At 40.7% G+C, this 25822-nt stretch overlaps 1 protein-coding gene across 25 annotated transcripts in view; it reads right to left on the reverse strand.

Moving 5' to 3' along the window:
* The window catches only part of LOC144592691 (focal adhesion kinase 1), a 359949-nt gene that overhangs the window by 200102 nt on the left and 134025 nt on the right, over positions 1–25822 (reverse strand). For 9 of the 25 annotated variants that reach the window (XM_078397536.1, XM_078397527.1, XM_078397529.1 and 6 more), the window contains exon 1: positions 8993–9154. The exons of 6 other annotated variants lie outside the window; for them this stretch is intronic. In XM_078397536.1, coding sequence (XP_078253662.1) covers positions 8993–9071 — 79 coding nt within the window. In that variant the 5' untranslated portion in view covers positions 9072–9154. Of the gene's footprint in view, positions 1–8992; positions 9156–25822 lie in introns of those variants that run through there. 10 more of the 25 variants (XM_078397537.1, XM_078397535.1, XM_078397528.1 and 7 more) reach the window with 2 other exon arrangements.

The following is a 25822-nucleotide window of genomic DNA, read 5'->3' on the forward strand; positions in this document are numbered from 1 at the left end:
AGACATGGCAGATGAACTGTCTGAAGAAGGTTCTCGACCCGAAACGTCACCCATTCCTTCTCTCCAGAGATGCTGCCTGTCCCATTGAGTTACTCCAGTATTTTGTGCCTAAGTGGCAAATGAAGTTTAATACAAAAGAATGAAGTCATCCAATGTGCCAAAAGAGAAATCGCAATCGGGATCAAACAGCACATCTCAAAAGTCTCTGCAAGAACAGAGGGACGGATACATACAGGCATAAATCGCAGAAATTGGCAGAGCATGTTGAAATTGTGGTTTGTAACTAATATGGGATCCTGGGATTTACATCCAAAGGCATAGAATGCAAAAGCAGAAACAGTTATGTTGAATCTGCATAAAATCTAGACCACAATTGGAATATTATATTGCGTCGTGGTCACCTAAGGATAGGAATATCTTAGAAAAGTTTCAGAAATAATTTGAGAGCATAGTTCCAAGTATCAGTTGCAAGGAGAAGTTGGCTGTTTTCTTCTTCGATAAAGGAAGATTGAGAAGAGATTTAATAGATACTAGACGGGTGTGCACACGTTGGGTGCAAATCTCTGCTGCGGGCGGTCCTCCGGGCGCAGCGACCCCCGTTGGTTGGAAACCTCTCCTACGGGCCCAACAACCCTACCGATCCGTGGACCCGTTGCTGGGCGGGGAGTGTGCCCCGGGGCCGTGGGCAGGCGAGGGGGGACAGGGAAAAGCCACTGACCTCGGCCCCGTTTCTTCTGCGGGCCTCTCCTGCGGGCCAGGCAAATCTCCCGTAACTGACGATTCTGCGGGCCCGGCAACCCGTGGACCCGTTGCCTGGTGGGGAGTGTCCCCCGGGGCCATGGGCAGGTGACAGGGACAGGGAAAAGCCACTGAGCTCGGCCCCATGCATCCAGCGCGTTGCGATCGGCGACGAGTGGCAGGGAACGGTGGCGATGGCCATCTTGTTGGACTCTCTGCCACCGCGCTGCACCACGGGAGGAAGGTCAGGCGTGGGGCACACTGGGATGGGCGCCGGTCCTCCCGCTGGTCCTCCCGGGGTAGGGGGAGAGCGCATTTATTAAAGTTTATTAGGTAAATTGTTTTAAAAATTGATTTATTTAGACTGCGGGGGAATGGTGAGTAGGGTGGGCCTAAAATTGTTGCGCTGTCGTGTACTGTTTTTTTTCTGGATGAAAACCGCACAAAGAAACAACTACAGGAAAACATACGGCACAAACAAACAGGGGAACAAACATTCAGGAAGTGGGGAGCAAACAAGATGAGAGTTTTAATAATATATATAGATGTGCAAGATCATGAGCAGTTGAGAAGATGTAGATCGAGAGCAACTGTTTTAATTAGCAGAGATGGTTTATGGGCTGAGAGCTCAGGGATATCACACCAAACAAAAGATACAAGACGGCTGCAAGGACATTTTTATTCAGGGATTAATCGTCATCCAAAATTTGCTGCCTTCAGGAGCAGTAGAAACAGAATTAATCAGTGCCTTCAAAAAGGAATCGGACAGGTATATATGCAAGAGAATAAAAAGTGAATAAAAAGTGAATATGCTCAAAATATTCTGATCAAGCCACATTTGTCAGAAGAGAAAGTATAAATATTTCAGGTTCAGTACTCTTTGTCAGGACCCTGAAACATTAAATTTCTCTTCTCACTTTCTTGCTAAATATTTCCAACATATTCTGTTTCCAATTTAGATTTCCAACATTCTTTATTTTGTTTTCACTTACTTGAGAGAGAATAATTTGCAGGTCCACAGGGAAAGAGCTGGGGATAAGGAATGATGGGATTGTTCTATTAGGAAATGAAACAGATTGATAAGCTGAATGGCTGGCTGCCTTCAGTGCAATAACAATTCTATGATTCAAATAATAATATTACAAACTATTGCATACCTAATTTGTCAATACTGTTAATCGTCTGCAACATTACAAAACCAAATCACTTATTAAAGAATACAGCATATTGGATTTCCAATGATGTTCTGGCTTAAAAAATTATTTATTCCCTCTAAGATGATCAAAGTCATTCGCTGATTCTAAATTCTCTAAGAGTAGGTTACTGAGCTCAGAGCAGTTTGCTACACCTGAGGGGCTTGCTAGCAAGGGCATTTCAAAGAGGCTTGTTAAAACTGTAACCACACTGCTGACAATTTGGAGTAACATGTAGGCCAGACATGCTAAAAATGGCAAATTTCTTTCCCCAAACAACAATGTACAACCTGAGGTTCTGCAATCATTTAGTGGTGATACAGTCACCAATACCAATGCTAGCTATTTCCTTCCATGATTAATAAACTAAATGTTAGTTTCAATGATTCTGTGATTGCATTATCATGGTGCCAGTGGTGTTAACCGGCAATTAGAAACTGATGACCACAAAGATACGCAATTGTGGTAAATACCCAAAAGGGTGTCCAATTTCCAAAATGGTTCATTTTGTAACATTCTTAACTGTTGCATAAAAATAACACAATTAAAGGACAATTAGTGTTACTCTTGCAGCAACACCCAGATCCCGAAAACCATAATGCTCCCAACACAATCTTATTTTAGATAGGCACAAAATGCTGGATTTCTTCAGACTGAAGAACGTCCACATTCCATCTCTCCAGAGATGCTGCCTGTCCCGCTGAGTTACTCCAGTAGTTTGTGTCTATCTTCAGTTTAAACCAGCATCTGCAGTTCCTTCCTACACAATCTGATTTTAAGTATGTGTAGTACTAGGGTGCATATTCGATTACAGTGTTACAAGAGAGCTCTTCTTTACATCAATACTGACAAAAACAAGAGTCAAACTTGTTTTATAATTACAAACATAGAATACAAGGAATCTACCTCTAAGCATTTGCAATACTCTGCATAAAAGGCAGAGTCCAGGACTGCTACATTCAATAAGCCCATTCAAATGATATGGAAAGTGAGAAACCATTTATATATCCATTGATACAGTAAAAAGTGCAGCAATATGGAGTAAATGTAGAACCATTGAAGAATTTATGGGCCAACACACCTTTTGCATTGTTCTTTGATTTGCTAATTGCCTGTTACTAATAACTGAACCTGTATCCATCACTTGGTCAGTGCTTTTTGGTTATTGACCATTGAGACATTGAAAATAGCTCCTCTATAATTGCTCTTTTCAAACTGTTCATGATTTTAAGCACCTCCACTAAATCCCTTCAACTTTCTCCAATGCATGAATATATTTTCCAGCTCTATCCAGTTAATTTACATAACCATAATGCCTTATCCATAGAGGAATTCTGGTAAATCTCTTTGGAACTTAGTTTTCAAATCCTTTGAAAATATACTACTTTCTAATTTCAAATTTTTCTCGTTTTTCACAAACTGCAAAATAGTACAACTTATAATGTCTCACCTCACTCTCCCTACCAAAATGAACCAACTTGTAACTGATGTGTATATTCAATTCAAACTTCCTTAGGTGCTCTTTATTGTTTATCATGCAGCTGAGTTTCCTGCAAAATATGTCCAGGTGCATAACATATACAGCAGAAAGAGGTGTGGCCAAACAGTGTAAAAAGCTACTTCATAATTTTTAGTCTGAAGAATCAATTCTTCATCATAATTGTGCTTTCTCTTCTGAAGCCAAGTACATATCAATGTTGTCGCTGGCTATCTGGCTTCTGTTTTACTAATGTCTTGTAGATTATGTTTTATCTCAAGGTCACACATATCATTAACCATCATGTTCATTAATCTTATTATTTTCCCTACTTCAAATAATTTAATTAAGTTGGTCATGTGTATTTGCTTTAAGCTGATCATTGCAGAATCTTCAATTTTTCTAAAGTACAGTTCAATCTGTACCAGATATTATCAATATGGATTCCCAAAGACAGTTTAAAGATAAAATAACAAAACTAGCTTCAACCAGTAATATTTGAAACATGCATCTCTGGTTAGTTCATCCAATATTTCTATTTTAATAATAATATTCCATTTTAATAATGGCCTTACTTTTACCTGTCCTTCCACCAGTCTCTTCAAGTTTGTTGATACAGGTAAAGAATAGTAAAGCTTTGAGTCCTAAACTTTCATGACGCATTCAGTTATTCTACATTCAACTGGTGTCATGAAGTAGTTTTGTAGTTTCAGTGTTGCACAGATTTATTTACTGCCCAGGATTCTCTGCACAGAATCAGGCTATTCATCTCATCTGATCTGTGCCACTAACTCATACTCGAACAGGCCAGCTCCCACCCAAATTACTTGTCCAGTTCAGTGTCCACTTTCCTTTACTCCCTTCTCACACTAGTTTCTTTGATCTGTTTTTTAATACCAACTAATTTCAAGCCCAATAATACTCAAAGCATGAAACTTCACAAGAACAGCATATCCTCTATTTACCAAGGTCATGATTAAATACAGACCTAAAATGTTGGAACATTTACTTGAAAAAATATGAAATTGCCCTGAACTAAAGCTAAGCATTCAGATGATTGCAAATAATTTAAGAATGATGCTCATGCCATTTAGATTTGCCAAAATGCAAGGGTGGCATTTTAGCATAACTAGTATGTTTTGAAAACAGCTTCAATTTTAAGATGGACAGCTGGTCTCTTCCAGCCAGTTATACTGAACAAGTCCTTGATACTCAAAAATACAACATGATTATTGTTCCACTTTTTCATTTTCCACTGAATTTCACTCACATTACCTGGATTCTTTACTAATGGTGTTCATTTCTCATAAATTACATGTTTTTCAGTTTCATCATTTCCACACAAGATTGAAATGCAAAGAAAATTCATTAGATGAATGCAAATCCAATGAACAAGGTTGAGCAGGTTGTGCCTCTGCGCACTGGAATATACAAGAATGAAATCTATTGAAACATAATATTCTAAGAGGAACTGATAATGTAATGATGAGGGGTTATTCTCCCAACTCTGGGTCATAGTTTCCGAATAAAGGATCATCTATTTTTTTTAATTTTAGGGACACTGCGTGGAAAAAGGCCATTCAGCCCACCGAGTCAGCGCTGACCAGCATTCACCCCGTACTCCAGCACTATCCTACACACTGGGGACAATTTACAGAAGCCAATTAACCTACATACCTCCATGTCTTTGGAGTGCAGGAGAAAACTGGAGCACCTGGAGAAAAGCCACAGGGAGAACGTACAAATTCTGTACTGACAGCACCCATCGTCAGAATTGAACCCAGTGCTGTAAGGCAGCAGCTCTACAGCTGTGCCACAGTATGCCGCCCTATTGAGGAGATTTTTTTCTTCTGAGGATTGGGAATTCCCTACCACGGAGAATTGTGCAGATAAGTTCATAAGTGATAAGAGCAGAATTAGGTCATTCGGCTCATCGAGTCTACTCCGCCATTCAATCATGGCTGATCTGTCTCCCACTCTCAACCCTATTCTCCTGCCTTCTCCCCACAACCTTGACACACAAATTAATCAAGAATCTACCTATCTCTGCCTTAAAAATATCCATTGACTTGGCCTCCACAACCTTGTATGGCAATGAATTCCACAGATTTACCGCTTTCTGTAACAAAATTCCTCCTCATTGCCTTCCTAAAGAAATGTCTTTTAATTCTGAGGCTCTGACCTCTGGTCCAAGACTGTCCCACTAGTGAAAACATCCTCTCCACATCCACTCTATCCAGGCCTTTTACTATTCGGTAAGTTTCAATGAGGTGCCCCCTCATTCTTCTAAAATCCAGCGAGTAGAGGCCTAGCGCTGTCAAAAGATCATCATATATTAACCCACTCATTCCTGGGATCATTGTTGTAAACCTCCTCTGGACCCTCTCCAGAGCCAGCACATCCTTCCTCAGATAGTGTGCCCAAAATTGCTTACAATACTCCAAATGCAGCCTGACCAGCACCACATGGAGCCTCAGCATTACATCCCGGTTTTTATAATCTAGACCTCTCTAAATAAATGCTCGCATTGCGTTGGGAGAGGGGGGGGGGGCGGAGGGATAATGGTGAGGATTGTTTTTGCAAATGAAGGTCCTGTGGGTGTACCACAGAGAACCCGGGACCTTTGCTGCTCAATATGTACATTAACATGTATAGAATGTGAATGATGAGAATGTGGGAGGCATGATTACTAAATTTTGGTGTTGAATGTAGTGAGGATAACATTTAGCTACAGGATGATATAGATGAGTTGGTACAATTAACATATATATAGATGGATTCTAATCATGTAAAATGTGATTTTTGCGAGGATTAACTAGGCTAGGATTTGCACAACAATTGGCAGCACACCAGGAAGTAGTAAGAAACAGAAAACCCTTGTTGAGCTTGTCCAACAATTCCTGAAGATGCAGCTGAGGTGGGTAAGATGATTATACGGCAAAATGGGATACAGGTAGATCATGCTTCCATAACATGAAGTGGACATACACGCATGGCATGGATCAACACATTAATGTGGCAGCCAAGAAAGTACACCAACACCTGAGGAGGCTGAGGAAATTCAGCTTGACTCCGATGATTCTCACAAACTTATATAGATGCGCCGTAGAACACATCCTGTTGGGTTGTATCACAGTTTGGGAATAGCTCTTCACAAGACAGCAAGAAATTGCAGAGTTGTCATTGTAACCCAGTCCATCACACAGACCAGACTTCCCATCATTTACTCCATCGACACTTCATGCTATCTCAAAAAAGCAGCGAACATAATCAAAGACTTGTCACGCCCAGGTCATTTCTTCTTCTACCTGCTCCTATGGACCAGGCACAGAAACTTGAAAGCATGCACTATTACAGTAACCAGACACCATTCATGGCCATAGAAATTGACAATCAATTGCTTCGATTGACACTTGTGCAACAATACTTTCTTAAACAAAGCGCAGCGGTAGAGTTGCTGCTTTACAGCGAATGCAGCGCCGGACACTCAGGTTCGATCCTGACTACGGGTGCTGCACTGTAAGGAGTTTGTACGTTCTCCCCGTGACCTGCGTGGGTTTTCTCCGAGATCTTCGGTTTCCTCCCACACTCCAAAGACGTACTGGTATGTAGGTTAATTGGCTGGGTAAATGTAAAAATTGTCCCTAGTGGGTGTAGGATAGTGTTAATGTACGGGGATTGCTGGGCGGCACGGACTTGGAGGGCCGAAAAGGCCTGTTTCCGGCTGTATATATATGATATGATATGATAATGCAGCCTACAGCCTTTAGTATTTTTCAACTCTGTAGTTATAAAAATAAGGAGAATATTTTTCAAAATCCTGTGGGTGTAACAACTTTGTTTTGCGAGTCAAAAATTCTCTAGCCCCTATGTAGAAACAAGGAACTACAGATGCTGGTTTACACAAAAAGGACACAAAGTGCTGGAATAACTCAGCGGGTCAGGCAGCATCTCTGGTGGAGATTTCTCAGTGGAGCAGTTAAAATGTAGAAACAAGCCCCCAACCCCTTTTCACACATGTAAGAATTTCATGGTTGTGTTGTCAGAGCATATATATACGCAACTAAAACTCTTGACATAATTGTCTTTATAATGCAATTTTCTACGACACAAGTTTTCTTAGTAATACAACTATCACATTACAGAAGAACTACCTGAACTTGACTTCATTAACGAGACCATGGAATATTAGAGCAGTGAAATTATGGTACAGCTATTTCAAACATTGGTTGGGTCACAGCTGAACTACAGTGTCTAGTTCAGATCACTACACTACAGGAAGGATGAGACTTTCACTGGAGATGGTGCACAAGAGATTCGCAAGAATATTGTCTAGGCTGGAATGTTTCAACTATGAGGAGAGACTGGATGATCTGAATAATTTCCCTGAGAAGAGAAAGGAGACCTTGATCCAAGGATTGACATGTCTAAAACTAGAGGAATAGATTTAAAGCGACAGTGAGAAAGAGGAGGAGAGGAGCAACCTTTTCCACAGAGAGGGTGGAGAGTATGTGGAACGAGCTGCCAGAGGAAGTGGTAGAGGGCGGTACAATTACAACATTTAAAAGATATTTAGACAAATACACAAATAAAAAAGGTTTAGAGTGATACGAGTCAAACACAGGTAAATGGGACTTGTTTGACATGGACAAGTTGGTCAGAAGGGCCTGTTTCCATGCTGTATAACTCTATGATTGAGGCATACAAAGTTACGAGGGACATGGGGTAGAAAGTGAGAAACGTTTCTGCGTTTATTTTATCCGATTTTAATTGCTTGATTTCACCATTCCGAAAATTAAGACCTGAAAAATTGCCAACGTGATTTAAGATAAAAACCAAACATGTCAAAAACTGATTATTAAACATCGTGCAATGGAATTACTTTGAAAAAATATTTTATGTTCATAATAGATCAATGTGCATTCTTCTTTGCATTAAAAAAAAAAGGGACAGATAGTACGGAGGGAGATACACTTCCTTTGCCTCATAAAATAACGTTGAATGCAGATGAAACTTGTCTGGTGTTCCTCAGTGTAATTTATTTAACACGACAACTGAGAATCCAAGAACAGATTTATAGAGGTAAAAATAGTACCTGCAATTTTTCAAATTCCACAAAGAAAATATTCCTAGCAGCCAGGAGCAAAGACCTCAGTGGCCTCAAGTGCACTGGGCAGAAATTAATGAATGAATTTGGTTGTCCAACTGCCAGAGTGGAAGATTTCAAAAGTGTCTTTTTTTCCCCTGCAACAGGGAGAAAAAACTAAGGCCTTAAACCTCTTAGCAACAGTCACAATTGAAAAAGCATCACAGCACATTGGCCCCATTAATAAGACTGTGCTGTCTGAGTTGCAAGACAAGACTAACTTCAAAGAACTGATATAAAACACTGTCTAAATGCTAATTTTACTCCAGTCAAAGTTGAAAGCTGAACAAGCAGATTCAATTCAGTGGACAGATTGCTGAACTACTAAACCTTTCAATAGCAAACAAGGTTTAATAATACAAATCCCAATTACTTGAACATTTTCAAAAATGACGTTCATACTACCTTCTGCCTTGAGATGTCTTACTTCTATCTCACCTCTTGTTCGAGCACCCCAGCAAACACATGGTAAGAAGGAATAAGGTGGGGAAGGAGGATCCTTCCCAGCAGCAATCATAGATAAACTTAAAATGATTACAAAATAAATCAAGTTTCACTTTTAAAAAGAAAATAGGCTTCGGTACATTCTTCTTCAGTTACATCCTGACAGTCAAACTATTCATACGCCAGAAAACATGAATCATTATAACCTGGAGCATTTCAAACGTCACAGGTAGTGTACTTCCCAGTTGTAACACCGTCCGTCCGTATGTTTGACCAAACAGTAGAGACAGCACAAGCATTTGCATATCCTAAAGAGACAGCCTCCGGACTATAAAGATATATAATTGGAGTTTAGCAAGTATTAGATTGCAGCAAGTGAGTATGTTAAGATTTGATTGGTTCAAATCTAATACAAATGAAATTGCAATTCACAGGATCCTTGCCAAATACTACTAAATGAGGTGGGGCACCAGAGAGAGGAATGTTTAAGTGCTACTTTCCTTAACCCTTTCAGGACTTCAACACCAGAGAGAGAAGGCAACTTATTATTGTTCAGTTATCGTCAATGTAATTCACATTATTTTCCATCAGAAAGTCATTATAATTACTTTGAACAGGACTGACAAGGCCCACAACCAATTCCAAAACATGAGCAGAATGGAGGCAAAGCTATACAATCATTTACACTTCTAAATATTTGTGGAATTATCCTTCAATACTTCCGTATGTTCAGATTCCCAAACATCGCATTTATGCTCCTTTTGTTGAAACCACGCTCACTGCCACAAACTCTAGAACTAAACTCAATTATTTAAACCAGTGGTTCAATTAAGCAGAGCATAAAACAGAGTACACTGACGCAGCTATCGAAGCAGTTCCTATTGGTGTCAGAGACCCAGGTTCAATCTTGACCTTCATTGCTGTCAGCGTGGAGTTTGCACATTTTTCCTGTTACCACATGGATTACCCAAAACCATTCTGGTTTCTTCCCACTTCAAAGGCTTACGGGTTGCTAAATTAATGGTCCATTGTAAATCCCCCCCCCAATGCGTTGGAGCATGATAGAATCTGGAGGGATTGAAGAGAATATGTGAAGAAAATAAAATTGGGGGGGTTTAATAAACATCAGTGTAAATGGGTGGTTGATCATTGGCATAAACAGGGTGGCCACATGGACTCGTTTTTATGCATTCTCCCTCTATGACCTGGAAATCTAAAGTAGCAAAAAGGAGACTTTGAAAGTACTCAAATTATTCGGAATTTGTGACAAAGACAGGGAACTCAAGGGGTCAGTCAGTATCTCTGGAGAACATGGATAGGTGACATACAACAATACAGCATAGGAATGGGCTCATTGGCCAACAATCTTTGTGCTGAACATGATGCCAAGCTGAACTAATCTCATCTGCCTACATGATCCATATCTCTCTCTTCCCTGCATATCTGCCTAATAACCCTTTAAAAGCCACTATTGTATCTGCCTCCACTTCCACCCGTAGCAATGCCTTCCAGGCACCCACCATACTCTGGGAAAATAGCCGCCCCACACATCTCCATTAAATGTTCCCCCTCTCACCTTCTACCCATGCCCTCAAGTGTTGGACATTTCCATCATGGGGAAAATGGTTCTGACCGTCTACCTTATCTACGCCTCCTATTTACATACATATATCAAGTCTTCCCTCAACCTCTGACATCCAGGGAAAACAATCCAAATCTATCCAACCTCTCCCTGTAGATGAAACCCTCTAATCCAGGCAGCATTTTGGCAACCACCTCTGCACCCTCTCCAAAGCTTCCACATTTTTCCTGTAATAGGGTGATTGGAGCTGCACGCAGTATTCCAAATGCGGTCTATCCAAACTCCTATAGAGCTGCATATAGAGAATTGAATTGAATTAAATAAGTTTATTGGCCAAGTATGAACACATACAAGGAATGTGCCTTGGTGCTCCGCTCACAAGTAACAACATGAACATGCAGTAAACAAATAAGAATAAAGCATAAAACATTAAGAATAAGACATTATAGTTTAAACATGTGAATGAAATAAACTAGAGCAAAAAGAGACTATAGACTTTTGGTTATTGAGTAGAGCTACTACTCGCGGAAAAAAAGCTGTTTTTATGTCTAGCTGCGGCGGCTTTGAGTCTGGAGTCGCCTTCCAGAGGGAAGTGCTTCACAGAGTTTGTGGCCAGGGTGAGAGGGGTCAGAGATGATCTTGTCCACTCGCTTCCTGGCCCTTGCAGTGTACAGTTCGTCAATGGGGGGAAGGTTGCAGCCAACAACCTTCTCAGGCAATCGAACGATTCGTTGCAGCCTCCGGATGTCGTGCTTGTTGGCTGAGCCAAACCAGACCATGATGGAGGTGGTGAGGACAGACTCTATGATGGCAGTATAGAATTGGACCGTCAATGCCTGTGGCAGATTGTGTTTCCTCAGCTGTTATCTCACTTTTTGTCTTTCACATCTCTGGCATTTGTTCAACTATTTGCCTATCAAAATCGCCCTCTCCATCCACCCATAGTTTGCCAGACTTTGTCCTGCCACTCATCCTTTCCAGCTTTCTCCCCTGCCCCCCACTCCCCCACTACAATCAGTCTGAAAAGGGTCCCAGCATGAAACTTCACCAATCCATGTCCCTGGAGATGCAGTCTGACCCACTAAGTTAATCCTGCAGTGATTTGTTTTTAATAACCCTGCAATTTACAGTGCCTTTAGGCGAGTTAATAATGTGATTGTAAATATTTTCCTTGCCACCGTTCTTAATCACCATAACAATGATTTTGCATTAGTCACAATCCAACATACTACTCATAACTTCAGAATTTTGGGAAAATATTTCTGCCCTTTCATCATGGCATAATTTTGTCCTTCACATCTGCCTTTTTCTTTTGCACCCTTTTCCCTTATGACAGGATAGCATTACCTTACATGGAAGGAGTGTCTTCATTCAGTGATTTAGTTTGAATGTAACACTTCAGTAGACAGTGGAACTTCAACGTACCAATTTAACAGTGTCAAGTTGGCACACAAGCAATTGTCATAGCGTGTGACCTATCTACCTATATTCAGAGTGGTTAATGGAAGCAGTGCAAACCATAATCATGATGAAATATCTTGCATTCTTTTGATCATACCTTGAAGCATGGAAATTATAATTTCAATCAAATCACTCTAAATATCTTTATTCAAGACAGCCCTTAACTTAAGAATAAATCCATTTGGTGTGTTATTCCAAAATCAATACTCACTTTGAAGGCATGAAGAATGCTTCATGGCAGGGAAATTTCCCAGGAACTTTATTAAGTTTATAATACCAAAATATGCGATGAAAAATTAATTAAAGCCTCAAAAATTTGCAAGATCTTTATATATTTTTTAATTTCCATAAATGCTTGCTGTGATGTATATATTTAAATAATGGAAAAGCACAGCAACATAATGAAAAAGAAAAATAGGTAAAATATTAACCCAATATTCTTGCATGCCAAATGTTTAAAAAAAATCACTTTCTAGCAGTTGCCAAAAAAACAACATAAACATGGGTGAAACTCTCTCTCTAGCTTGAACTCTAACAACCCTGCATCTAATTCTGCTGAATTCCTGATGGTTCAGTATCTTCTCATTTATTAGTGTGTAATGTGAGCAGGACGCCAAAGTGAATGCAGGCTATTAGCCAGCAGAGGTCTGGAGGGTCGACAGGGCCAGGGTTGCAGTCCAAAGCTCCAGGGGACAGGATCTCAGTAGTTTACTCCTGGAGTGCTTGATTGTTTCCTGCTCCTTTAAACTCACTTGATTGTTGGAAGATTTATTATATTTCTGGGTAATATTTAGAAAAAATGATATTATGTTTGGGTATTAATCAGAGTAATATCCAATCATCCAGAAATCAGCTATTCTAGTTCTACAACAGTCCCAAAGGTGCCAGATTATTGGATTTTTAAAACGGGAAAGACCTGCATCAACGCATTGTTGAGGAAAAAACCAGGATCAAGTGCAAGTATTTTTGGAGATTTATTGATTCTAAAATACCAAACCTAATATTCCACACCTGCACAAACACTCATATGGACATTTTTTTCTCTAACCACGAGTCTGATGAAAGGATCTTAACCCGAAACGACACCCATTCCCTCTCTCCAGAGATGCTGCCTGTCCCGCTGAGTTACTCCAGCTTTTTGTGTCTATCTTCGGTTTAAACCAGCATCTGCAGTTCATTCCTACACAAGCAATCACACTTTGGTGTTTTAAGAAGCCAACCAATCATGTGCATCCAACCTAATTGTACTCAATAGCTTGCTTTGTTACACATCGACATCCCAAGATACAGTGGCTTCTGAGCTTTGACAAGTGCATTTAATTGCTCTGGTTCCAAGCCCTAATGCAACCTCTGCTTTGGATATTTAACTATTTTTTGCTCTATGCACAGCCATTCACCCTGGTTGCATATTCGTATTATAAGGTCGTAGTACAGCAATGTGGTCAAATTAGAAACATAGAAAAATAGGTGCAGGAGTGGGCCATTCGGCCCTTCGAGCCAGCATCGCCATTCAATATGATCATGGTTGATCATCTAAAAACAGTACCCCGTTCCTGCTTTTCCCCAGTCCCCTTGATTCCTTTAGCCCTAAGAGCTAAATCTAACTTCTACAACCATCATCCATCTTTTTCAATCACGTCTAATCTATTGCCAGATGATATCTGGTTCATCAACATTGAATCAAAAGTTTATAAAATGGTTACCGCTGTTATGCCATAATTTACATTTATTTTCTATATCCAGTCTTCTGAAACTCAATAACCGGGAATAACATATTTATATCCATGGTACCACATAATTGATAATTTAAAAACTTTTGTCAATCCCCCTTTGTAAAACAAGATATATGCATTTTGACAGATAAGGAAGCATTCTAAACCATTAACCTAATGGCGCAGAGCCTTAAATCTGCACACTACACCAAATTTAGCCACACTAAGATTTAAGAAAAATATGATTTCAATGCTTTGTTTTATTATTCCATATCTCTTGTCACGTATCCCAAAGCATCTTAAGTTTAGGTTTCCATGTCCTGTGAATGTCCATCTCCAAATCCTGCCCTAACCTAGTTTTCTAACTGAACTTTTATGAATGAATGAATAAGTTTATTGGCCAAGTATGCATATACAAGGAATATGCCTTGGTGCTCCGCTCACAAATGACAACACAAACATACAGTTAACAATTAAGAATAAAGCAGAAACACATCAAAACAATAAGGATACACCATTACGTTCTAAACATGTGGGTGAAAATAAACCAGAGCAAAAAAGAGACTACAGACTTTGGTTATTGAGTAGAAATATCACTTGTGGAAAAAAGCTGTTTTTATGTCTGGTTGTGGCTGCTTTGACAGTTCGGAGTCGCCTTCCAGAGGGAAGTGCTTCAAAGAGTTTATGGCCAGGGTGTGAGGGTCAGAGGTGATCTTGCCCGCTCGCTTCCTCGCCCTTGCAATGTACAGTTCGTCAATGGGGGGGGGGGAAGGTTGCAGCCAACAACCTTCTCAGCTGTGCGAACGATCCATTGCAGCCTCTGGATGTTGTGCTTGGTGCCTGAGCCAAACCAGACCATGATGGAGAAGGTGAGGACGGACTCAATGATAGCAGTATAGAATTGGACCACCATTGCCTGTGGCAGATTGTGTTTCCTCAGTTGCCGCAGGAAGTACATCCACTGTTGTGCTTTTTTGACTGTGGAGTCGATGGTGGCCCCCCAATTTAAGGTCCCTGGCGATGATGGCTCCAAGGAACTTAAATGACTCCACAGATGTGACTATGGTGTTGTTGATGGTGAGTGGGGGGAGGGGAGGAGGATCTCTTCGAAAGTCTACAATTAGTTCCACTGTCTTGAGAGCATTGAGCTCCAGGTTGTTGGTTATTATTTTAACCAATACCCCCCGCACTTTGCAGTTTCCGATCTCAAATTCCAACTGTCATTTTATTGCTCATTACACCATCTTGTAAATGTTCTCAGCAATTTATCAAATGAAATTTATGTTTTATTCATTCCAATTTTGGACATCATTTGGTCTTAAACCAACGTTCAAATCAGATTCATTTTTGTTACTTCTGTTATCATAATTTCACATTCTTCCCCAATGGTTGTTTCAAAAGTTACTCAAAGTCCAAGCTGAATGGACTTTTCTCTATCAGAATATTTAAAAAGATGGAGGCGAGCTCACACACTGCCACATACCCAGATAATCAAAGATGCAAAATGGTGGAGTAACTCAGCGGGTCAGGCATCATCTCTGGACAATATTTATAGATATTTCAGGTCGGGACCCGTCTTTAGACTGATTGCAGGTGGGGGGGGGGGAGAGAGGGGGCTGAAACCCTTCGCTCCCCACCAGTCTAAACAAATTACTGGAGGAACTCGGCAGTTTAGGCAGCATCTGTGGACGGAAATGGACAGTCGATGTTTGGTTAAACTAATAAAACACCATAACATGGGTTGATTAGATCTTTAACAGAACTGTCCTTATGTGCAGAATCAGCTGTGACCTTTCCTGACATATTCTGATTTATACATAATTGCCAATTTTGAAAATGGTATTTAATAATATATGACCACGTTATTCAAAAGTTCATTCCATTGGCAGTGCTAGTGACCACAACACTGTGTTAAAGATTCACTGCAGTCTTTAGCTTCGACCATATGCTGCAGCATCAAAAGCCTTTCTGCAGAAGTTGACAAGGGATTGAGCATTCACTAAAAGAGAATACTATAAAGAATGTGGAGTAACTATTCAATTAAAACCTTACTGTGCATAAATTTGCTTGGCCATTTCTAGTATTTACAAGATACAGGGATTATGATTAAAATGAGTGGGTAAAAGGAGCACAATATGTATTCTCACGCATATTGCATTTGTCCTTATTTTACTTTTTTTTCACATTTCATATTGGACAAGAGCTTCAATGAAAATGTCAGCATGTACTGTTTTTGCAAAGGCCAGGTTCATGAACTCAATTTATTCTTCTATTCTCCAACATTGTAAATAAATATATAGATATGCAGATAGGATCAAGAAGCAACCTCCATATACAAATGGTCACTTAAGTTTTATAATGTAGGCTGTGGGAAGCAGCCTCAAGAAGAGTTTTCAAAATTATTCAGCTCCAATGAGATGGAACTAGAGGAAATGCAATATATGCAAATGTACACATCATGCATTGTTGCGATATTCTTCATTCTTAATCGTCATTCTCGGCAACCAAACTTTGGGAAAAAAATGGCAAGAATAAAATAAAGTACAGAAATGCAAAAAGAGAGAAAATATAGAGGTTTAATGTCTATAGTTTGCATATTGCTAAGATTCAGAACTTAAGAGCAATTGCCAAAGAGCAATTAACCTATTATAACCCAAGGCGAAGTTCAAGAAATGACACTTGCCAATCTTAAAAGCAACAGCCCAGGTTACCTAAGGAGGTGGCTCTAGAAATCGTGGACACATTGGTGTTCATTTTCCAATGTTCTATGGATTCAGGATCGGTTCGTGTGAATTGGAGGGTCGCTAATCGTATCCTACTTTTTAAGAAAGGAGGGAGAGAGAAAACAGGGAATTATAGACCAGTTAGCCTGACATCAGAGGTGGGGAAGATGCCAGAGTCAATTATAAAAGATGAAATAGCGGCACATTTGGATGGCAGTAACAGGATCAGTCCGAGTCAGCATGGATTTACGGAAAGGGAAATCATGCTTGACTACTCTTTTGGAATTTTGAGGATGTAACTAGGAAAATCTAGTTTCCTAGGATCCTAGGAAAATGGACAAGGGAGAGCCAGTGGATGTGGTGTACCTAGACTTTCCGAAAACCTTTGATAAGGTCCCACATAGGAGATTAGTAGGCAAAATTAGAGCACTTGGTATTGGGGTAAGATATTGACATGGATAGAAAATTAGTTAGCCATCAGGAAACGAAGAGTAGGGATTAACGGCTCCCTTTCAGAGTGGCATGCAGTGACTAGTGGGGTACCGCAAGGCTCGGTGCTGGGACCACAGCTATTTACAATATATTTTAATGATTTAGATGAAGGGATTAAAAGTAACATTTGCAAATTTGCAGATGACACAAAGTCAAGTCAAGTCAAGTTTATTTGTCACATACACATACACGATGTGCAGTGAAATGAAAGTGGCAATGCCTGCGGATTGTGCAATTTTTTTTTACAATTACAGCATATAAATTTAAATACAGAAAAGAAAATTTAGTCCCTGGAGTTATAATAGTTAACAGTCCTGATGGCCTGCGGGAAGAAACTCCGTCTCATCCTCTCCGTTTTCACATCATGACAGCGGAGGCGTTTGCCTGACCGTAGCAGCTGGAACAGTCCGTTGCTGGGGTGGTAGGGGTCCCTCATAATCTTGCTTGCTCTTGATCTGCACCTCCTGATGTATAGGTCCTGCAGGAGGGCGAGTGTAGTTCCCATGGTACGTTCTGCCGAACGCACTACTCTCTACAGGGCCTTCCTGTCCTGGGCAGAGCTGTTCCCAAACCAGACTGTGATGTTGCCAGACAAGATGCTCTCTACAGGCCCAGAGGAGAAGCATTGAAGAATCCTCAGAGACACTCTGAATTTCCTCAGCTGTCTGAGGTGGTAAAGGCGCTGCCTTGCCTTACCCACCAGTGCGGCAATGTGTGTTGTCCATGTCAGATCCTCTTTGATGTAGACTCCCATGTATTTAAAGCTGCTCACCCTATCAACAGTAGACCCATTTATTTCCAGTGGCGTGTACGTCCTTGAATGTTGAGCCCTTCTAAAGTCCACAATCAGCTCCTTAGTTTTTTTGACATTCAAGAGGAGGCTATTGTCCCGACACCAGAGTGCCAGATCAGCCACCTCCTCTCGGTAGGCCTTCTCATCGTTGTCGGAGATCCGGCCCACCACCAGTGTCATCAGCAAACTTGATGATGGAGTTTGAGCTGAATCTGGCTACAGTCATGTGTGTACAGGGAGTACAGTAGGGGGCTAAGGACACAACCCTGGGGGGATCCTGTGTTCAGGGTGAGGAGGCTAGATGTGTGTTCCCCCACCTGACCGCTTGGGGCCTGGCGGTGAGAAAGTCCAGGACCCAGGCACACAGAGGAGTGTTAAGCCCCAGTTCCAGCAGCTTCTCAGCAAGTCTGGTGGGGACTATGGTATTGAAAGCTGAACTAAAGTCAATGAATAGCATCCTCACATAGCCCCCCTTCTGGCTGTCCAGATGAGAGAGAGCGGTGTGCAGAACCTGGGAGACCACATCATCCGTGGATCTGTTCGGATGGTATGCGAACTGTAGTGGGTCCATGTTGCGAGGAAAGAGGGCACAAATGCGGTTCTTGATTAGTCTCTCAAAGCATTTCATGACAACCGAGGTGAGGGCCACCGATCGGTAATCAAGCTGGGTGGCAGTGTGAACTGTGAGGAGAATGCAATGAGGATGCAGCGTGACTTGGACAGGTTGGGTGAGTCGGCAGATGCATGTCAGATGCGGTTTAATGTGGATAAATGTGAGGTTATCCACTTTGGTGGCAAGAACAGGAAGGCAGATTATTATCTGAATGGTGTCAAGTTAGGAAAAGGGGAAGTACAACGAGACCTGGGTGTCCTTGTACATCAGTCACTGAAAGTAAGCATGCAGGTACAGCAGGCAGTGAAGAAAGCTAATGGCATGTTGGCCTCCATAACAAGAGGAGTTGAGTATAGGAGCAAAGAGGTCCTTCTGCGGTTGTACAGGGCCCTGGGGAGACCACACCTGGAATATTGTTTGCAGTTTTGATCTCCAAATTTGAGGAAGGATATTCTTGCTATTGAGGGAGTGCAGCGTAGGTTCATGAGGTTAATTCCCATGATGGCGGGACTGTCATATGTTGAAAGAATGGAGCGACTGGGCTTGTATACACTGGAATTTAGAAGGATGAGAGGGGATCTTATTGAAACAAATAAGATTATTAAGGGATTGGACACGCTAGAGGCAGGAAACATGTTACCGATGTTGGTGGAGTCCAGAACCAGGGGCCACAGTTTAAGAATAAGCGTAGGCCATTTAGAATAGACATGAGGAAAAACTTTTTCACCCAGAGAGTTGTGAATCTGTAGAATTCTCTGCCTCAGAAGGCAGTGGAGGCCGATTCTCTGGATGCTTTCAAGAGAGAGTTAGATAGAGCTCTTAAAGATAGCTGAGTCAAGGGATATGGGGAGGAGGCAGGAACGGGGTACTGATTGTGGATGATCAGCCATGATCACCGTGAATGGCGGTGCTGGCTCGCAGGACCAAATGGCCTACTCCTGCACCTATTGTTCATTGTCTAAATATTTGAACTTCAGCAATGGTCCAGAATCTGCAATAATGCAGAGATTGTTGATGAACAGTAAGCCTGACAGGTGTGCTTTCTAATCCCCAAATGGCACATTCACTTCCCAATTTGTTGGGTGAACAAGAAGATTCACTGGAGTTTAGAAGGATGAGAGGGGATCTTGTGGAGACATATAAAATTATAAAAGGACTGGACAAGCTAGATGCAGGAAAAATGTTCCCATTGTTGGGGGAGTCCAGAACCAGGTGCCACAGTCTTAGAATAAAGGGGAGGCCTTTAAAACTGAGGTGAGAAGGAACTTTTTCACCCAGAGAGTTGTGAATTTGTGGAATTCTCTGGCACAGAGGGCAGTGGAGGTCAAATCACTGGATGAATTTAAGAGAGAGTTCAATAGAGCTCTTAGGGTGAGTGGAGTCAAGAGATATGGGGGGAGGTTGGGCACTGGTTACTGATTGTGGATGATCAGCCATGATCACAATGAATGGCGGTGCTGGCTCGAAGGGCCGAATGGCCTCCTCCTGCACCTATGTTCTATGTTTCTATGTTAAAGTAAATAAATGTCAAATGAATATTTCTAAAGCAATGAGTAATTACACTGGCCAACTATTTCCTGCATTATGGTATCTAATAGTGACTGTCATTGGATAGATTTGCTGAAGCAGGTATTAGTTTACATATTTTTTTGCATGGGAAGCAGCTAGCTAATAGTGCAAGCAAATAATGTTTAATGGAGGGAAATAGAGCAGTAACTGAGTGACTTTGGAGAGCAACTAGATATCCTTAACTAATCAGATCAAAGAAATATACAAAGAACAGATGAAATCTGAGAAGGAATCATTTACAGAAAGAGAAAAAATGGAAACCTGAAATATAAAAGAAAGTAAAGTTTAAAAATAAAATACCTTTAGTTCTTAGAAAGTCCAATAGTTTAAGCCTGAATAACATATGTTCTGGATACCCGATAAGGAGAGAGCGGTGGGGTTTGATTGGCCCCTTGAGGCTATGGCCAACAACAGCGAGAGTGTAACTTGTGTCTTGCACATGTTCCAAAGGGTTTTTTTACAGCTGGGTGGTGCCGGCTGCACAAAAAAAAGGAGCAGGAGTTGGTCATCAGTCGGCCTGACCATTCAATAAGATCATGGCTGATCCATGATGGCTCCAACTCCTCTTCTGTGCCACTTCTCTAGAATCCTCTATTCCTCCATTTATCAAATATTTATCCACTTTAACTTTAAATATACAGCTTTCTTTATCCATTGGGGCAGAGAATTTCCAGAGATTCACCACCCTGCAAGCAGAAATTTCTATGTAAATGACTGACCCTGTTGTTATGCCCCAATCGTGAAACATCCCAAAATCTACCTTGTCTAGCCCCCTTCGGATCTTATATATTTGAATAAAGTTGCACCTCATGCTTGTAAACTAATTAAATGTTCAACAAGAACATTGAATTTTCCAATTTTAGTAACCCACAATCCCAATGTTATCCTTGCATGCCCTCACCATCCACCTAGTTTTATTCTCCTTTTGCTCAACTCTTCCATTCTGCCCTCCACCGAGATCATCTGCACATCATCTCCTGCACATCTGGTCCATGTATATTCTACCAACCAGCATCACTCCCAACCCCCATACACCCTCAAACTGTCAGATACTGGAAGTCTTTCTTTTTCCTTATACAAAGCTCAAGCCAAGTTGTTGACTTACCCATTTGCCTCCACAGATGTTGCTTAACCTGCTGGGTCCTTCTAGTGTTCTATTATTTGCTCTAATATTACAAAGGCAGTCAGGGCTGTAAATATGGAGAACTTGAAGTACAGAGATTGCTCTAGGGACACTGGAGAAAGCCACATCTGTTGAATCCTGAAAACCCCAATCTAAAAGCAATTCTTCACACCATCTGAAGAAGGGTCCTGACCCAAAACATCAACTATCCATTTTCTCCAGAGATGCAACCTGACCCGCTGAGTTACTCCAGCATTTTGTGTGTCGATCTTCACACAGAAATCCTTTTATAATGATTTTAGGTGGGTCTTTACCAGACCGTTGAATTATCCCAGGGGGAATATTACTCATGGTTTCACAGTTATTTGGAACACCACATTCATTGTAGCAGATCCTGTGCTTGAAATAGACTTGCTTCTCGGTTAATTTCATCCTGACCCTCAATTGTAGCTTCAACAATCTAAGTTGTGGGATGTTAATAGTAAGCTTGTTCCTTCATTGCAATCATACTGCATTTTTATGTGGGCATGGATTTAATATTCATAGTGGACTGATTTATAACTATTTAATTGTGCTCAATTTGAAATAATCACACAATTTAATGTGTTGTGCTTGTGCTGCAGTATTAACTGAAACATCGTGCCACTACAGGACACTGTATCTAAAATTGATTTGCATTGCCAACAAACTAATTGGTATTAGCATTTATTAACAATCTACCACTAATTTTCTGACAACTGGTGGTCCAGCACCTCCTTTAATCCGGACAAAAATTACAAGAAGACACTTGAAATCCCCCCTGGAAATCCCCCTGAAAATCTGGTGCCTCGGCCAGGTGAGGCAGCCGGACTTCTGCGCTGATCGGCGGGTTGAATTTGTTCTCTACGGCCAGGGCTCTGGAACATCGGCCCGGCCGGAGACAGCAGATCCGTTCCCATAGCCGACTTCCAAGCCAACTTTACCGGCCAATATCTCGGCCCGTGGCCGGCCTAGGCAAATTGTTCCAGTACCGTTTGACTCCCCTCGGAGGCCATGACCTCTGTTGGTCTGGCAAAAAGGATAATCCAGAAAGGCTCTGGAATCAAAGGTACCAGAAAATCAGCGTTGGATCTGTACAACGTAAATAGAAGATTCAGATTTGCAATGACAACTTTCTTTCTGCTGCACAAATACAATGGCTGCCTGTCATTTTAATAGTGCACCAGACTTCAACATAGTTTCCACAAATAAGGTGGAACAATTTCATTTGGACATAACCTCTCGATATTAACTGTTAAATACATCTCTCATCCTCGTTTAAAACTGCACACTGTTCATTTTGAAGGTGATTTCGATCCTATTAAATAACTTGGTTAACAGTATTTGCTTCCAGAAATGCTATCATGAAGGGAAATACTTCGTTAATACCTATATTAACTGTATTCTACTTGTGAATTATTTAAACATTGACAGTACACGTGAAAACATCTATTACTTAACCACTTAAATTTTTAATTGATTAAAATTGAAGCTGTTCATAAAGCTACAAAATTGTCATGTTTTTCTTACACAAATGCTTCCAATAAAACATAAATAATATAAAAATTCTTAATTGGAACTTCATTTCAGACAAATAAATTGTGGCAAGATAAATCAATGTTACCATCAAATTACAGAATATGGTATATTGTTTAAGCAATGCAGTAATGTTTTAATAGCCAGGTTCTTTTCAGACAAGATTAATCTGAACGGACATGGCTGATTATCAAAGTGAGCATGACAAATTTTCAGGCAGTCTGAGGATATTCATTAAATATTTTGCCTATTCAGAATGCTGTGTGGGTGGGTTTCCACTTTAAATTGACCTACATTCTGCGCTGTGATCAATGGCAAACACTGATTGGAGCTGAGCCACTGCACTCACACAGCAGTGGGAACTTTCCTGTCATTGTATTTTCCTGATCAGTCACTTTCTGACTGCAGCAGCTTTAGAAAATGGAAAATGTTTAGGCAAACCATAAAGCAGACAATGTCAAATTTTAACAAACCCATTGTTTAGGAACATAATTGGCATTACTAAAACAATGTCTTCAATACATTTTAATGGATTTCAAAATAACAGCTCATTCAAAATATTAACTTAAAATACATTTTTTTTTGCCAAAAAATAAAGGTTTGCCTTTGTGGGACCATTTCAAAATTAAAAAAAATTTCCTTTCACAAAATACCAAGGATTTCTTAAGCAACATTTGTGTTGATCAAAGAGGCTATGGCAATCAGAGCTGCATATTTCAGCAAATTTGAAGTGAAAGTTTATAAAGGGTAGATGTGAATATGGTTGAGATTGAATACCTTCCACTTACCAGAAAGAGTACAGCTGGAGCCTTGGTGCTGAATGAATGGTAGTTCAGGATGGATGTAATCAAGCATCTATTGGGTATTCTGTGTTTAAATTATAAATTCAGAAGCCTAGTTTTCATCCTGCTGTGGAATTTAAATTCAGTTAACATTCCAGAATTTAGTCTTTGGTAATGATAACCATAGACTTATGAAAACTGATCTGATTAACTAATGGCCTTTGGGAAGGAAACTTTCACATGTGATTCCAGACCAGACCCAACGTATTTCACTCCTAAATATCCCCCAAGTGGCTAAACAAGCTATGCTTTTCAAGAGCTATTAGAGATAGACAATAAATGCCAGTTTTGTCAGTCATGCCCAGATCCTGAAATAATATTTTTTTTTAAAAGCCAGGTTCGATTTTCCCTTTTCGTGGAGATGATATATCATATATATATTTTGTGGAGATGATATATCCTACAATGCTGGGAATGCTGGGAAACCCTAGTGCAAAAGCAACTTGGTTAGAGGGAAGGATGGTTCTGGAGGGCAAATCTTGATTGTTGGATGTGCCTGGTCCCATACCACCTGCGTATCTGATGCTCTCAGCCAATTCGTGATAGTACAAGGCATGAACTGAACAGGAGGAAGACTGGCGTCTGCAATGATGGGAATCTTTAGAGGAAGCTCAGATGGAAGATTCACTCCACTTCTGGTTGAACATCGCTGTGAAGACTTCAGCCTCACACTTAGCTTATGAATTCTGGTTCATTGTCCGCCTCTATTTACACCAATTCTGGCAAACTATAGAAAAATAACCTGATCCAAGAATTGTGGGATCATTTGGTTCCTACTTTATGGTTTTATTTGGTGTTTAGTTAGTATTTTGTCATGTGATTGCAGCTTCACTGAGCTGAAAGCTCATTTGAAGTTATGTCTGATACTGCCGCAGAATGGCTTTCTGCAATCCTCTCTGATCCTCTTTGAACCAAGATGATTCCTTTGGTAGAAAATAACAAAAATGAAATGCAAGCTATGTCTGAGTGAAATCAACCAACACTTATTCCATTGCAAATTATTAAACCTACATGTGTCGGACTTTTCAAAAAGTTATGATGCTAGATTAATTGAAATGATAAATCTAAAAATAAGAGTTTAGCAAGCCTTCCCCTACATTCCACCTGGACCCCATCCATTTCTCCCCTTAACACGACCCCCCCCTCCCCCCCCACACTACTTTCCTCCCTCCGGTTTCACAATCCACAACTCTTCAAATCTGCATCACATCTGTTGTTCGTATCTCTGGCCTTTGTTCCAACCACCCACTTGTCAAACCCACACCCCCCCCCCCCCCCCCCGGCTATGTTAACCCGCCACATTTTGTCCTGCCTCTTCAGCTTTCCTATCCACTCCGACAATCAGTCTGAAGAAGGCTCTTGACCCAAAACATCACCTATCCATGTTCCCCAGAGTTGCTGGTTGACGGTGATGCTTAAAGGCATACACTCAGCAGTTTAGGTTTTGTGAATAGACAGTCACTTTGGTAATGATCATTCTCTGTTATAATGAAGGTAATTAGACATCAACCTCTGAAGTTTGCATGTTTAAAATGAGTGGTGCTGTTGCAGTCTTCAAGGTAATCAGCATAGAATCTTTTATATATATATATGCAATACAATTCTTTAATTATTTTTAAAATGTCTGTATTAAAATTATTATTTTTGATTGATTAAAGCAGAGGCTAAAATATCATGCATAAAGTGCATTTCATATCATGTTTTCTGTGAAATGTTTAAAAATAGTTGTAATAGAGTTGGTGGGCCAGCTAATAGAAGGCCACCAAGCCAAAAGTCCCCATCTACACCCAATGCACCTGTGACGCCATTTTCGGGAATTGTGTACTCCTGGATCTCTCTGCTCCACAACATTCCTCAGCCCCCACTATTCACTGTGAAGGTCCTGCCCTGATTTAACTTCCCAAAATATAACATCTCACTCTTATCTGAATAAAACTAAACTCCATTTCCTTGGCTCATTTGCCCAGCTGATCAAGATCCCACTGTAATTCTTGATTCATAACCACCTTTCACTGTCCACAAAACCAACTACTTTAGTGACATCTGGACAATTACTGACCATGCCTTGTACATTTTCATCCAAATCGTTGATGTAGTTGACAAAGCGCATTGCTGCAGTACTGATCCCCGAGGTGCACGGAAAGAGATCCTACACCCCACCATGTCCACGCCGACAGCAATCTCCGCACACTAATACAATCCTACATGCACTAGGGACAATTTAATGGAGCCAATTAGCGCACAAACCAGTACGTCTTTGCAGTGTGGGCTGAAACCAGAGCACCCTGGAGAAAACCCATGTAGGTCACAGGGAGAACATACAAACTCTGCACAGACAGCACCCATAGTCAGGATTAAAC

This window comes from Rhinoraja longicauda, chromosome 4 (assembly GCF_053455715.1).
Source record: "Rhinoraja longicauda isolate Sanriku21f chromosome 4, sRhiLon1.1, whole genome shotgun sequence".
Taxonomy (NCBI): Eukaryota; Metazoa; Chordata; class Chondrichthyes; order Rajiformes; family Arhynchobatidae; genus Rhinoraja; species Rhinoraja longicauda.